This window comes from Manacus candei, unplaced genomic scaffold, assembly GCF_025592945.1.
Source record: "Manacus candei isolate 608988 ecotype Guabito, Panama unplaced genomic scaffold, ASM2559294v1 h1tg000081l, whole genome shotgun sequence".
In the NCBI taxonomy this organism is placed as follows: Eukaryota; Metazoa; Chordata; class Aves; order Passeriformes; family Pipridae; genus Manacus; species Manacus candei.
This window is the reverse complement of record NW_026138129.1, coordinates 6,478,112-6,494,020: the sequence shown is the minus strand read 5'-3', so window position 1 is coordinate 6,494,020 and position 15,909 is coordinate 6,478,112. Positions and strand designations below refer to the sequence as shown.

The 15,909-nt window shown below is 37.2% G+C and overlaps 1 protein-coding gene across 13 annotated transcripts in view; it reads right to left on the bottom strand.

Annotated features, from left to right (window-relative positions):
- The window catches only part of STXBP5 (syntaxin binding protein 5), a 101,388-nt gene that overhangs the window by 70,987 nt on the left and 14,492 nt on the right, over positions 1-15,909 (bottom strand). For 12 of the 13 annotated variants that reach the window (XM_051811198.1, XM_051811199.1, XM_051811202.1 and 9 more), the window contains exons 3-4: positions 2,933-3,014; positions 2,054-2,154 (exon numbers count right to left, since the gene is read on the bottom strand). In XM_051811198.1, coding sequence (XP_051667158.1) covers positions 2,054-2,154; positions 2,933-3,014 — 183 coding nt within the window. Of the gene's footprint in view, positions 1-2,053; positions 2,155-2,932; positions 3,015-3,824; positions 3,876-15,909 lie in introns of those variants that run through there. The other variant, XM_051811211.1, reaches the window with a different exon arrangement.

Below are 15,909 nucleotides of genomic sequence, written 5' to 3'. Positions count from 1 at the left end.
ACAGTCATCCAGCATGACCTAAGTGGCTATGCCAACGTACAGATCTGGGATCTTAAGTGTTCTGGCTACATTTATATGTTATTGTAATGGATGTGTCAAGATTAAAAGTGCTAGAAGAATAAGCCCTTGTCTCAAACTATACTGATACCACTCATGGTGACTATGGTGCTCTCATTACCTACCTTAGCAAGGCACAGGTTTTCCCAGAAAAAAAACCAGTACTCTGCCCAAAATTAACAACTAATACAGCCACTAAAGTGACATCAGTGACCTAGAATCCTTTCTACCCCTACTCCTCTTTCTGATAAGAGTTCTGTGTCTGATAAGACACAGTTCAAGTCCTGTGACAGGTTTTGCTATTGACATCATCACATTTACAGAAAAAAGACAGTTAAAAGCTTTCACTCTGCTTAACCAAAGATACCCATACATCTAAAACTCTAAGCCAGTTTACAACAGATTTGCACACAATCAGAATCACCTCCTCAGATACCTGTCTTAAAGCATTAGTTAGAAGCCAATGTTTCAGGTTGCAAATCATAATTTTATATTGACACTTAAGTAGGTGCTACAAGAGAAAAGTCATTAAAAAAAAAAAGGAAGGGAGAGGGAGAAAATTCAGTTTGGATACACTGTCTCCCACACTTGGACAATCCTCATTAAACTAGCGGTTGTAAATTGCATTTCTCTCCATTTGACTTTTATGCTGCATAAAGGAACACTGTCACTCCCTTGGGGAAAGAATTTTGCACTGTCAACAAAGCTTTCTGTTTTCTGTATAACAGTTCAGAATCACGCAATGCTTTGGGTCTGAAGGGCCTTTAAATACCAGTTAGTCCAATCCACTTGCTCTGGGCAGGGACATCTTTCAGAATATCAAAGCCCATCCAACCTGTTCTTGAACACTTCAAGGGATAGGGCATCCACCGCTTTTCTGAGCAATCTGTTATAGCATCTCACCATCCTCACAGTGAACAACTTCTTTCTAATACTTAATCTAAATCTTGCAGTTTAAAGCTATTACCCCCTGTCCTATGCCTAAAGACCTCATTAAAAAGTTTATGCACTGTGATCTTAGAAACAACTTCAAAAAGGACTTAGAATCACTTAGTCCTTTACGCAAAAAAAGCCCAGTAATCTGCATTTATGTTATTTCTGACAAACTGTTTATAACCTGCTCTTTAAAACTACAAGGTTACTACATAACCCAACCAACAGTTTGTTTAGCACTATGTACGACACTACATTAGAAGGTATTATATAAGTATTTAACTTACCTCTTTCTATTGCTATCCATTACTTAAAGCTTATTACTCCCTGCTCTATTCAACAGAGATACAAGTCATAGATTATTCTGTGTTCTTGCTAGTATCCTTTGAGCTCTCCAAGCAGTCCATCTCTAATGCATACTCCTCAAAAGCAAACATAGCATTCCAGTTGAGACTTTATACATACTGGAAAAAAAGGGCTGCTTCCTAAAAAGGAAGTACTATTTGCAATTAAAAAGAGGACTTTTTTTTCCCAGACATTTAATCAGCAGAATTTTAGAAGTTTAATCTTAAAAGTCTCCCTAGAATGCTTAAAATGCTGTTACTTGAGTCTCAAATGTGTTAGTCGAAATGCAAGTTGTTTTCAGCTTCTCTGACACACACAGGAGCTCTAACACTGCAGAACTTCAGTTTGTCATGAAGGGAGAAAAACTTCCAGGTAAAAAATTGAACTAGTATTCCTGTTGTCTTGTTGGTGCATACACTTCCTCTTGTTCCAAAATTACTTTGCAGTCATACATTCAAAGTATTCTATCCCTCCACATTTTAAAGATGTGAAAACTGATGTTTCAATATGTAAAGCAGTAGAAAAATCATCTCAGTTTAGGTGACTAGTGTGTCTACTCACAAGTACTATTGGCCCTAACAGACTGAAATTCAAGCCCAGTGCAAATCCAGTTTCGATTATTTAAGAAGTTATGAATTGGACTGCATTAATAAATCTGATCTTACAATGGGAAGTAGTGTGATGCTAAGGGGCAAGGCAATAATAACCCAATCCCTACCGTTCTCGGTTGAATTTGAGTGAATGAAGTATAGCAGGTCTCTTCTGACGCAAGTTCCACAGGTGTAAGGTATCGTCAGCCAAGGCACTCACAAGAGCTCCCTATGAGAAATAAAAAGTTTTAGTCAACTTGTTTTCATATCCCTAGTAACAGCACATCATCACAGGGGAAACATATCACGTATTTATCACCAGGATGAAAAAAAAATTATAAGCAGGATATAGTAGGAATGAGGTAACTGATGTGATCACATGTTCAGCTTGCTCACATTTGGTTCAGAGCTATACTGAGAGGTGATGGGGAAGGAGCTTTTTCCAGTGTGTGCACATCAATTCCTTCATGCCCATGTCTGTAAAGAAATCAAGCAATGAACTCAACTGCTAATATCTATGTGCTGACAAAGCTAGTGATGTCACTCTTCAAATCTGTCCCTAGCTAACTCAAGTACAGCACTGCTGCCCGATGTCAGATGCTACATCCCTATAAACACACACCTGAACTTGAGGGAACATTATTCAGCTCATGTCTAAAACAGTAACTCTATCAAAATAAAATGAACTACCTAGTGAAACTGGCAGTACTATGGAAAAAGTACTTTACCACTTCTACAGATAAGTTGCAACGTTCAACAACATGAAAAGATATTCCTATTAAGTTCTTGCTTATTACAAAAAAGAGCACTCTAGAGACAAAGATATTTTCAGCAGTTAGTCAAGCATTTTCTAAAACTAAAAAAGTCAATTTATTTATAACTGTTTTTACTGTTTGTCATTCATGCTAAGTCATTTGCATTAGCTAACTTTTATGTTTGCTTAATGACAAATTAAAGAAAATACATTCTGTATGTTCTTTGAATTACACATACATCATTTTACTAACCTCATTAATCAGGAACTGAAGCTGGATTACTGCAGCTCCACTATCATGTTGGCAGTAGCATTCAACTCCTGGTCGACCAAAGCTGGAATTGGTACCATTAAGGAATAATTTGTTGCATGTAACAGAAACAAACACACACCACAAGCAACATTTTCACTTTCACTAATATCACATTCACACAAGCTGACATCCTGCTTCTAGCTAGGGCACTCAAAATATTTAACCACACAGAGCAGAGTGGTCATGAAAACAGTAATTCATAAAAGCCACAAAGTAACACAAAGAAATTAAAAGGCACACCTTGAAATAGAAAGAAATTAAAAGGCACACCTTGAAATACAAAAAAAAATGCTTAACTTATAGTTATTTAAGAGATTCTTCATCATGGAGAACATAATATTAAGTTCTTTGAACAGTGTTAAATATCAGAACTAGAATAAAATGAAGTTAATCCAAATAAGCATCATAAAACAAATTATTACATTTTTCAAGTGCTTTCCAAGATCCTTCTCTCCTTTTTTTAAACATTACTTACAGAAAGAAGAGCTCAATAATGCAAGGCATGTTAAAAAAAGTCTGCTGTAACAGAGGTGAAAAGATCAGTAGTCAAAATACAGAAGAGTCAATGGAAAATTATGTATAAATTAAGCTTCCAGGATCTCTGTATCAAGACTTCTGGATTCACACCAGCTATGAGATAACAAAAGCTTGTTCATTTTCTCTCTCACTCTTAGATCAGTCCTATACTTCCATAATGAGTATTCATAGAAGTAGCAGCAACACTGGTTCTTTCAGTTCTCCATAGGTGATTCATTTATTAGCTGCAAAGATTATGTATTTCAAATGTGATTATCCACTTGCTTTTGATACAAAATTAAGTAAGTTCTCTAACCTCTAGGAGACAGAGCAGAAATAACATAAGTCCAGATGAATTATGCGAAGTGGTCAGTATTTCATCATCATAGTTTGCCCATGGTTTCTGGGGTATAATTTGTCAGGGCTGAGCAACTCTTCTTTTAAACAGGCATCATAGCTTTTGGAAGAAAGGAAATCATCCCAAAGCTGTATTAAAACCAGGGAATATTATGCACAATTTTTTTTCTCTCAGTATATGATAGAAATTAATAAAAGAGTACAATTCACACCCATTCTGCAAGTTTTCCATTTTCTGAGAAATTGCTGATCAAAACCAACGTGGATACAAATACTCACAAAAGATATGTGCATTCATGCTAGAGACAGCTGAAAGGCTGAAAAGAGTATTAGGCTGAATGTAAATCAAAACTCAAACACGTCTCCTGCTCAGCCTCTAAGCTGGTGAAATAAAATGTAAGTAGAACAACAGTGAGGAAAAGTCTGCTTCAATGTACTGTGATATTTTAACTTTTAAACTTAAATAATTCTTCTAGAATTCTAATGAGTCTGCATAACATCCAGCTAAGTGATGAGATACACACTAAACAGATGCTGAATAATCCAGCACACTTAATATCAGCTTTCTTCCCCAAACAGAATTAGTAGCTTAATTTTGTTCTGGCATGGAAGGACTTAGAGTCAGCTTGCCTCACCTGGGTTTTTTTGCTTTTATTTTACATTCTTAGTAATATGGTTATTTACAAAGCAGTCATCTGTATTCCAGTCACAGTTTACAGCTTTAAAAAAAAAGAGCGGAGGGGGTGTTGTCCCCATAAGTGATACCTTCCTACACAAACTCAGGATACTTTTAATGTGAAGTCGTTGCTTTTACATTAACTATGGATTGACTACACAAATTGCCAGACTGGAAAAAACCCACAAAGAATACCATAAGTTTCAGAACTGATTTGTTTCAGCTTTGTTCATGCATCTGTATTCACTCGAATTAATAATTATTTGCAGGAATAGATGAAAAGCAATTTCCAAATGTGAAATTCTGATTCTTGTTATTTATCTGTGCTGACACAAGTAGTTTTCTAATAAAAGAAGATTTTCCCAGTCTGTCCCCTGAACATCAGCTTTCAACATAATTAAATGTAAACCTTGTTCATTCATCCACCCAGAGTTTATTTGGAATTGAGGCTCTACAGCTACCTTACCTCAAAACCAGAGGAGTACAACCCAGAAAAAAGCAGAAAGCCCAAAGATTCCTTAGGTTACTTCCCCCTTCAAATTCTATACTTCAAATGTTTTCTGTAAGCACTTCTGAAGTAAATATTTCTAGAAGCACTGTTACAGCTGGTCAGTAAAAATTTCAAGATTAACAATGCTTCAACGTTTCCTTAAACAAAAAATTCTTTTACATTTTCCAGGACACCTGAACCGTTTTTCCAGAAATCTGTAAATATGCAGCACTGAGAATAAGATTACACAAGCTTTAAATATGCAGAGTAAATTTCTCTGACAAATTAGTGAAGATCTGAAAATAGAGTTTGGCCTCTTATATAGTGCTTACTGTTATAAAAAAAAAAAAAAAGTCCTTGCAGCTACTCTTACATAGTTCCTTTGCTGAAGGATTATGTCATCTTCACTTTTTCACCTAGTAGCTAAAATTATTCTTCTCATCTCAAATTAATATCATCCTCCTAACCAGCATTAATCTTCTTTTCTAAAGCAATGCAAAGCCTCCCAGTTTTGCGGGGTATGTTGAGTTGAAAAAGCATGTCACTTAAATACTGACTGTAGAAGGATAATACACGCCTGTTTCAGTACATGTGAAGCACTTCTCAAACACACAAAACAGGCAGCAAGCCAGGGAATGCAGTTTGCCCAAATCCTCTATACTTGTGTATGTGTCCTGAAGGCAAGAGAGCTCACTGTGCTAAGAAGTGATCGTCTACTATATAGTGGTTCCCAAACCAGGCAAAAATTATAATGAATAATGACAAGATGGGCAAAGCATTTTAATTCTGTAGACAGGAAAAACTCTCTGCCAAAGCCCTAGAATAGCTCTGGAGGAAATACTTTGCTCTGAGCAGTTTTCTAATCAAAGACCTATTCCTTCTTCTTTCACGTCCAGGCAGTTCATCCTACTATTTCTGCTTCAACCCCTGTTCCAAATATTAAGAAATTTGATAAATTAATAGCAAGGTGTACTTTTGAATATTGCTTCTGTGTTCCCCACTGCCACTTGGAAATTAAACCTGGAAAACACCAGTAGTTCATTGCCTTCACTGCACGTTTTCTGAAAAAAACAAGAGACAACAGCTGTGCCTGAGAGAAGGAAGAGATAACATACTCATGTCCTAACACCACTGTTCATTTCATAACTGCTAGAAGTGCAGGTCATACATAGGAAAAGCACAGTAGGACCTTAATTTAATATCACATAACACTGATTTTACTTTCATTTATGAGAAAAGGCAACATTTCCAAAAGATATTTTTTCCAACAAGCTTCAGACTTACGCTTATACTTCGAGCATTTGCATTAGCAACATGCAAGTTTTCTCTGCAAAGTACTCTTTTTTTTAAAAGTTATTACTCTCATTTATAGCTTAGCTACATGGGAGCAACTTTGGGCACATCAGCCCTTAGAAATCACATTTAAAAGAGAAAATTAATTCCAGAATAATTATGAAAATGACAGAAGAGCAGTCTTCTTTTAATTCTTTAGTTACTCTAAGTAAATCTAGGGGATATTGGGAGATTCTTCATTTGTGGTTGACCCATCTGACATCAGAGACAGTTGAAAAAGTTGTAGGTATCAATTCAATACTTAGCATAAGGCAGTTATCACAGAATCATTTAGGTTGAAAAAACCTTTAAGTTCATCAGGTCCAACCTCTGACAGATCACCACCTTGCCAACTAGACCATGGCACTAAGTGCCACATACAGTCATTTCTTGAACACCTCCAGGAATGGTGACTCTACTACCTCCCTGGGCAGTCCATTCCCATGTTTAACAACCTTTTCCATTATGAAATTCCTCCTGACATGCGACCTGAACCTTCCCTGGTGCAGCTTGAGGCCATGTCCTCCTTTCCTGTCACTAGTTGCCTGGGAGAAGAGGCTGACCCCCACCTGGCTAAAACCTCCTTTCAGGTGGTTGTAGAAAGTGATAAGGTCTCCCATGAGCCTCCTTTCCTCCAGCCTAAACAACCTCAGCTCCCTCAGCTGCTTTTCACAGGACTTGTGCTCCATTCTCTTCTCTGGATGCACTCCAGCCCCTCAAGGTCTTTCTTGCAGTGAGGGGCCCAGAACTGGACACAGTACTCAAGATGTGACCTCACCGGTTCTGAGTACACTGCTCTAGTCCTACTGGCCACACTATTTTTGATACAAGCCAGGATGCCATTGGACTTCTTGGCTTCTGTTCAGATGGCTGTCGGATCGCATCCCCAGGTCCTTTTCTGCTGAGCAGCTTTCCAGCCACTTTTCCCCAAGCCTGTAGCACTGCATGGGGTTGTTGTGGCCAAAGTGTAGGACCTTGCCCCGGCCTTGTTGAACTCATACCATTGGCCTCAGTCCACCGATTCAGCCTGTTCAGATCCCTCTGCAGAGCCTTCCTGCCCTCCAGCAGATCAACACTCCTACCCAACTTAGTGTTTTCCTCAAACTTACTGACGGTACACTCAATTCCCTCATCCAGATCATCAATACAGATATTAAACAGAGCTGGCCCCAACACTAAGCCCCACTAGTGACCAGCCACCAACTGGATATGACACCATTCAACACCACTCTCTGGACCTGGCCAGCCAGCCAGTTTTTAACCCAGCAAAGAGTGCACCTGTCCAAGCCATGAGCAGTCAGTTTCTCCAGGAGAATGTGGGAAACAGTGTCAAAGGCTTTACTTAAGTCCTTAAGTACTTAAGGCAAACAACATCCACGGCCTTTCCTTCATCCATTAGGTGGGTCACCTGATCACAAAAGGAGATCAGATTGATCAGGCAGAACCTGCCTGTCCTAAACCCATGCTGGCTGGTCCTGATCCCTTGGTTGTCCTGTATGTGCCATGTGATCACACTCAAGATTATCTGTTCCATAAACTTCCTGGACACCAGGGTCAGGCCAACAGGCCTTAGCTCCCCAGAGCCTCCTTTCAGCCCATCCTGTGGATGGGTGTTACCTGGGCCAACCTCCAGTCAACCTCTCTGATTAGCCAGGACTGATGATAAATGATGGAGAGTGGCTTAGCAAGCTCTTCCAACAACTCTCTCAGTACCCTTGGATGAATCTCATTCAGTCCCATAGACTTATAAGTGCCTAAATGGCTCAGGAGGTCACTAACTACTTCCTCTTGTATTACTGAGGGTCTGTTCTGCTTCCTTTCCATTTTCTAACAACAACAAATAGGAGTCAAAGTTCTTCTTAAACTTCAAAGTTGCTTAAATAAAAATGCACAGATACAGCATTTCCCAAACAGCTACAAAAAGTGTCAGCAAATTTTCTGTAGAGGTTGTATTTGGTAGAATTTTTCTCAGAGCTGCCAGTGAGAGGCAATCGTTCATTGGAACAAGACATAATTGAGAAGTACAAATGCAAACAGGATGAAAAAAACCAAACCCTGTGATTTAAAATTAAACGAGAAACAAAATTTGTTTTAATGATAAGTTTCTATATGCACAATTCACAGATGGTAAAGCATGCTGTTAAATGAAGAGGTAAAAACATCAATTTAGACCAAACAACAAGAAACTAAAAGGGCTACAGGCTTTCCTTGATTTTACTTGCTTCACTTTCTGATACAGATTCTATTACTTTAGTCTAAAGGCTGTATTTCTGCACTAACAGTGCAAAGAAGATGACTAATCCAGTATTTTTTTCTCGGTGGGATGGAAGAGAAGGAGAACAGTAGAACACAAGGGGAAGAGTAGGACACTGTTACAACTGTTTCTGTTACACTGTTTCTTTTGACTACACTGTTTCTTCTGACTACACTGTTTCTTCTGACTACACTGTTTCTTCTGACTACACTGTTTCTTCTGACTACAGGAGACGCAGTGAAATGGGTGAAATGCTAATTCACTAAAGTTTTTCCAAAGACTACATACGCAAGAGTAAATCCAGGAAATAATTATGCATTTTTTAAGAACTCCATCAAAATTCAGAAGTAAAATCTTTGTATTCTGTTGCAGGCTTTAAAGTATTGCTCATCTGTCATCCATTTAATCCAGTTTAATTCTCATGTCAAATTTTAACATGTTATTACTGATATCCTACCTCATCCATCCTTTTGGTAGCACCTACTATATCACAACATTAATAATTAGCCAGGTTTTTCCTCTTACATCCACAGCTTCTTGGCCAAGAATACTCCAAAGTATACTTGGAATAAGAATGATGTTTTTTCCTAGAGTCCAGATACTTTGTACAGACATTGCCAAGAGCAGCATTATCAAATGTAATGTTCTAGAACTAGATGCTAAGTGAATTTATATACTTATTTAACTTATGAAAGCATAAATAACCATAGATATTATCTAATAAAAGGACAATTAAACATCTTCAAAGAACATTGCCAATCCTTGCCCAACTCTTTATTGTCCATCAACACCAATTGACCTTTATCACTCAACTTGTGCATGAGGCTTAAATCTACCCTTCTGCTTCTCACGCCATTTTGCATTGTACCAATGATGGTGCTAAAATAACTTCCTCTTCTAAACATCCTTTTGAAGAAAGTTTCTTTCATCACTGGAAGTTTTATCAATACAGTAATGCAGGTATACCATGTGTTTGCTTACACAGCTTTTTGAAGTAGTTACCACCAAAGTCACTTGCCGAAGCACTAAGAGGGTCACAGATTAGAAGTACAAACATTTCCATGGTATAGACAAAGAGAAACTCGGACCCCAAATTAAGGTGGTAGGTACAAATTTAACTCTTCTGTCTATACCAACTTGATATTACAATCTGTCCCCAGACTCACAGAAGTCACAAGCTGTAAAATCTTCCAAATACCCAAAGTGATGTTCACAGGCAGTACTGTTGCTATTGCTTTTTAAGTATTTCAGCTAGCAGTGTCTAAATGCCAAAAATACAAATGAAATGCAATAAATGGGTCTTAAGAGAAAGTTTCCCTTATCTGCTTAAAGGCAAAAGTAGAGACAGCTTAAATATTCTTCATTCAAAATGACACTAAATAATTTTAAAATTAGCCTCAAGCATACGTAAGTGATCAATAGCTATCCTTTAATTGGTACTCTAAGTATTTTGTAACACATTCTTTCTAAGACAAGTATTTTCCATTTTATTTTAAGACTCCTCAGGTTCCACTACAGCATAATGTTTAGTTTTGCATATCACCAAAGGACTGAGAAACTTACTATTTCACTACTATCAAAGTAGTAGTGACAATTTTATAAGTTTGCTCAAAATTACCATCACAAATAAACTAAGGTACAATTCAAACAACTCAGTAGATGGCACTCTTCCACCAAAATCAAAAGAGGAAACTATGTCCTCACATAAACAATGGGTACCATGGAGCTGGAACTCTTATTTTAAATATGCAAACCCAATGCCTGGTCATTAGAGTGTCTTATATTTTTTTGTGCTTTTCACAGAACATGGAAAAAATATATGCCAAAACATTAAAAGAAATTACTGTTTTGTTGAAATACCTGTAATTTTACTTAGCTATTTTGTTCAGAAATTTGTGCTATTACATATAGCTCCACTTCACATCACAAAAACAGCTGCATATCAGTGTTGCATGGAGCGGTATTTTTATGGCTTGTGTTTACCAGAAATCCAACTTGACATGGACTATTAAAAGGTTGACATTGTCCCCAGAAGTTGCTTATGCAACCTTAATTCACATCTCCTTAAATGCATGATGGTAATTTATTTTTAAAAGCTAATGCACTAGCTCAACATCAATTGTAAATGTTTTGTACTATTTAGCTTAAATTTTATCTAAAAATGTCAAAAAGATGAGTGGTCATTAACGAAACCTACATTGCCAGATTAAAAAAAAAAACACCAGCATTAAAACATGCCGTTCATCAATATTATTAAGATGTAAACCCTGGCTTTAAAAATAACACTACCTATTCCATCTTAACTCTTCTTTTAAAAGTTGTTGCAGGTGCCACCTTAGATACTGTAGTTTGCTATTTCTCTCTGTACTAGAGGACTTCAGATGGGTCCTTTCTTTGGCCCTAAGAAATGCACTACTGCACAGTGCTAAAGAGTTCCCATGGGAGTATAAACACAGAGCTTCTGTTTTGTACAAGCTGCGGATGTCAGAAGCAAAATGCTTTTATTAGCACTGGGAAGGGAATAATTCAAACAGTGTTACAAGATTTCCAAGCACACACAGTCCAGTTTAATACTACAAGATGGAAAACAGATCAACAACAGAAAAGCACACAGTTCAAGTTAGTTCTCCTATACATCCTTCCTGCAGATAATACTTTGCTGTAAATTTTACTAAAATAGGAAGCTGATAAGAGGGGAGAAACCCAGATTAGGTCCATAACCCATCCAAAGCATTTCCTCAACATCCTAAAACAAGAAACTCTGTATAAAATGGTGCATGCAATCACAGGAAGCATTTCCAAAGTTACATAACACAGGTAATAATACTACAAGATTGAATCATATGATAACAGGTTTCACAGGCAAAATGTCTGCCTTTCCTCCAGATGAAAGTATCCAAAATAATGGATATCCATATACTGCAACTCACTTCCCGTAACTGTTCCAGTTCCAAGGGAAGGGGAAACCCCATTCTTTTCATATGATGGCTTGAAGGAAGTGCCATATACAGCAAAGTATTGCTCCAAGCCCCTCAAAGACACCTGTATTGCTTCAAGTCCCTCAAAGAGCTATAGCTGTTTATGCTGCTCAGCACTTCTAAGTTTTTTCCACAATCCTGTAGCTTAACAGAAATATCCAGCAATAATTCTGCATGAATACGATAATCTTATGAAAAAATACAAGCACTGGAATTTAATAATTTGAGCTCTAATTTATTAGAAGCAAGGAAAGGGTCAAGGGGTTTGGTGTTTAAAGAAACCTGAGTATTTGTGTGCACTTGCTGCATAGTGAAGGAAGGGCTACAGAAACAGTAGGGGTTTTCCTTTCCACACACCACTTCCATCTCCTTCACTACCACTCTGCTCCCTGAATGCCAAGAGAAGACATTCACATTTCCACTGCTGTTCCTCTCACTTTTTTTAAAATGGTAAAGAGAAGGTAAGGTAAAGAGCAAGTCTATGCAAAATTTGCTTGAAGAAAAATACAGATTCGTCAGAAAATTACTACCTTCAAAATGACTGTTGTTAAATACAAAAGCCTGAACCATTTTTTTGAAGCAATTTGGTTCCCACTGGAATCGTCAGCAACTTATGTACACAAGAACCACTTCAAGAAAGTGAAATGGCTGCTGCTTAGTTAAAAGATATTTGAAAACCTAACAATCATGCATATTCCAAAAAAGTAACCTCTATCATCACCACTAGTCACAGCACTACCTCCACAAAGAAAATTAAAACAAGACAAAAAAAAAAAATTAAAAAAATCAAGCACTCACTGTTTGAGGTAGACTACAACCACAGTCTAGACCTTTATGGAGGTTTTAATGTTGAATACATAGGGTTTCCTACCTTCTCTAGGGAAGTTTTCAGCTGTGGAAAAGAGCACTTCAGAAATGCCATAGCATGAAAATATCCAGGAGCTCAGAAAAAAGTCTGGAACAGGACTCTTCACCCAACCTCAAGATAGTTTCTAAGCAGCAAATCCAAATAATTAAAATTAATGTGGCATTGAAGCCTCATCTGTTCAGACCTTCTTTGAGCCAGGAGAACTTGCATTTATACAGTGTAAATCAGTTCTTAACGTGTTTTGATTAAAATATTTGCTTTAATGTTTTAAGTGTCAGACAGCTTTTTCTATTCAGCAATAGAGAAAATTAAACTAGTTTTGGAAGTTCACTTCTGTAACACCTTCCATCAAAAATACAAGAGGAAAACAGATGTAATCATCAGCCAGCTACTATAAGTCATTAGAAGCTGTAAAATCTGGAATTTTATATATGCTCTGCATGATGAGGAGTAAAAACACATGAAGCTCAGATATAAGCTGGAATAGTAAGCATTTAAGTTAGTATCTTTCAGACAAAAGTCACCTTGATGTTCCTCTTAAACAGTTACTAGGGAAAAAAAACCAAAACAAAGATGGGGGAAAATATTATTTCCAAGATTTTGCTAGAAAACTTTGAAGAGAGTAACACCACCTTTACAAGGTACCATTCAAAGTTTATTTCTTCTTTCAAATGTTAGCATACCAGAACAGAACGGCAATCTTAAACAGGAACAAATAATCCCATTGTATATTTACAGTGGTCAATAGCTCTGTGTGAATTAAAAAAAAAATAAATTGAAGAGTTAGACTACCTGATGGTAAAGAATTCCACCAGAACTAAATTCAAGTCACATACACATTATGAGAAAAAGCTAAGCATATTTTTCCTTATAAAAAGGGAAGCTTTTCTGGCCAACTGCATGGAGATTCCCTTTAGTTCTTTGAAGCATTACAAGTCTGGACGCGTTTCGCCTGCAACATATCCCAACTTCTTTTGCAACAAAGGACTATAAAACCTCCTGATTGATACATGGAGGTTGTAGCCAGGTGGGCATTGGTCTCTTCTCCCAGGCAACCAGCAGTAGGACAAGAGGGCATGGTCTTAAGCTGTGCCAGAGGAGGTTTAGGTGGGATATCAGGAAGAAATTTTTTACAGAGGGAGTAATCAGACATTGGAATGGGCTGCCCAGGGAGGTGGGTAGCCCATTCCTGGAGGTTTTTAAGATGAGACTGGATGTGCCACTTAGTGCCATGGCCTAGTAACCACGGTGGTGTTGGATCAAGGGTTGGACTTGATGATCTCAGAGGTCTTTTCCAACCTGGTTGATTCTATGACTCTAAAGCATTGCAACCTGAACTCTGATTATTACTCATTTTTCCCGCTAATGCACAGGTTCCCAACAGCTGAAAGCTGTTGTTCTAGGAACAGCTGAAAGAACTAGGATATCGAAACAAGAATCACCTACAGTTTCCCACACACATTCAGTCTGACTCTTTAAAATTTGTGAGTCTGACAGCCTTCAAATTCACCATGAGGTAACAAAACTGCAGAGTCAGGAGAAAAATATTTCAACAGAAACAAGCCTCACCCCTCCTCACAAACCACATATATACACAAACTCGATCCTCTTGAAGCAAAGAAGAAAGAAGAAAGAGTTAAATCATTCACCCCAGATCATCAGACACCCAGGTCAGATACATTCACAGACAAGTCCTATAATTTACACTAGTAGCAGCACTATAGCAGTACTAGAAAGCATAGCTGAAAATCTGTAAAGTAGTACTTTTTAAGAATTATTTTCTGAGAAAAAGAAACCAGTCATACAGACACTGAGAACTGCACATGTTTAAGATAAATACAGATGAGATTTCAAAAGACAAGCAGAAATTATTTCTATTAACCAATGATTTTCAATAAATCAAAACAGCAACTATAAAAGAAACAGTATCTTCATAAAATCTCCTCAAATAAAAGTGAAAAAATGGACATTAACTAGTGCCTTTTTGCTAAAATCCAGGATGAAGTCTATTTTATTAAAAACTGCCACGATAGACCAATACATGTATTCCAGTCAAACATAAACAAAAATAGTACATTGGATGGCATCTATAAGTAGCCTTATACAGAAAAAAGACAATCAGAGAAGTAACATACCAAATAATAGCTGTGACCAGCTTTGAGCTACTTGTTGGGAGCTGAAAAATGATATATTTATAGTGGTTCAGTATCACTCATACAGAACACACTTACACTGATCATCTTTAAAGATTCTCCATTAAACCACTAAGACAATACTAGCAACAAGTATCCCTGAGTATAATTTCATCAGAAGTGAACGCCCCCAAATTAAGTACAGTTGTATAATTTACAGTTACTGTCTGTACTATAGCAAACAATGAAGGGTAGAGAATCTTCTGTATGCTGAAACTTTTAGGGTTCTATTTTTGTAGAACAAACTACATGGACAAAGTTTTCAAACTATGTTTTTAAATATTTTACTATATTGTAACCAAAATCTACTAAATTTGACAAATAAATTTCAGAAATATTTTGCAAGAACAGTCTCTTTGTATGAGCTTTTCTATGGCAGGTGAGATTATACTCCTAAAAACACCAGTTTAAATGCTGAAGACTGTAACAGCAAGCATTAGTAGCATCTTCTTTGTCAAATTGGTTACAATTACTCTAGTAGCACACTATGACATCTGAAGAATAGTACAGAGTAGTATTTCTCCTTTAACTTACTCAAGGCCATTGTTTTCTGAACTTGCCCAGCACCCCCTTCTAATTACAACAGTAACCTCCATTGCAGACAAGAAAAACTGAAGGCAGAGAATATCACTAGATTACAGTGTGATTACCACACCGGTTTGCACAGCAGCTGCCTTGACATTAAACTCACCACTACACCACTTCAGCAGTCTTGGAAATTCATGTTTTACCATACCAGAAATATATTTCCATCAACTGTTCGTTCAGGTATCTCAAGTTTTGCTTAAGGAGCAAAGATGTTTCCTTGCTAACAAACCAGAAAAGCTAAGAAATTTTTGTGTCTATAAAAATTATCACCATGTGAAGTACTGAGTTTAAATGAAGTCTGTGCAACCACACTGTTAAGCAACTTCAAAGGAATTCTTTCCTCTGACAGGAGTCTGTCAGACCATTGAAAAGGAGCCACCATACTGACTCAAGTCAGAGGTTCATGCAGCCTAGCAGTGTCTCCTACAACAGCAATTAATGTTAACATTCAAATATATTAACGTTCAAGTATTGATCACTTAGCTCTCCAAATACAGCTATGCACCAGCCTTGATGTCTACATACTTGCAGATCTGTAGGAGTTAAGTTTCTCTCTGTATAATCATATTTGCAAACTGCTCTAACAGAGGACTTTATGGCTTTTAGCACTAATACTACACTGAATGTGCTATAGATAACTGAAACTTCTCTTTTAATGCAGGAAAG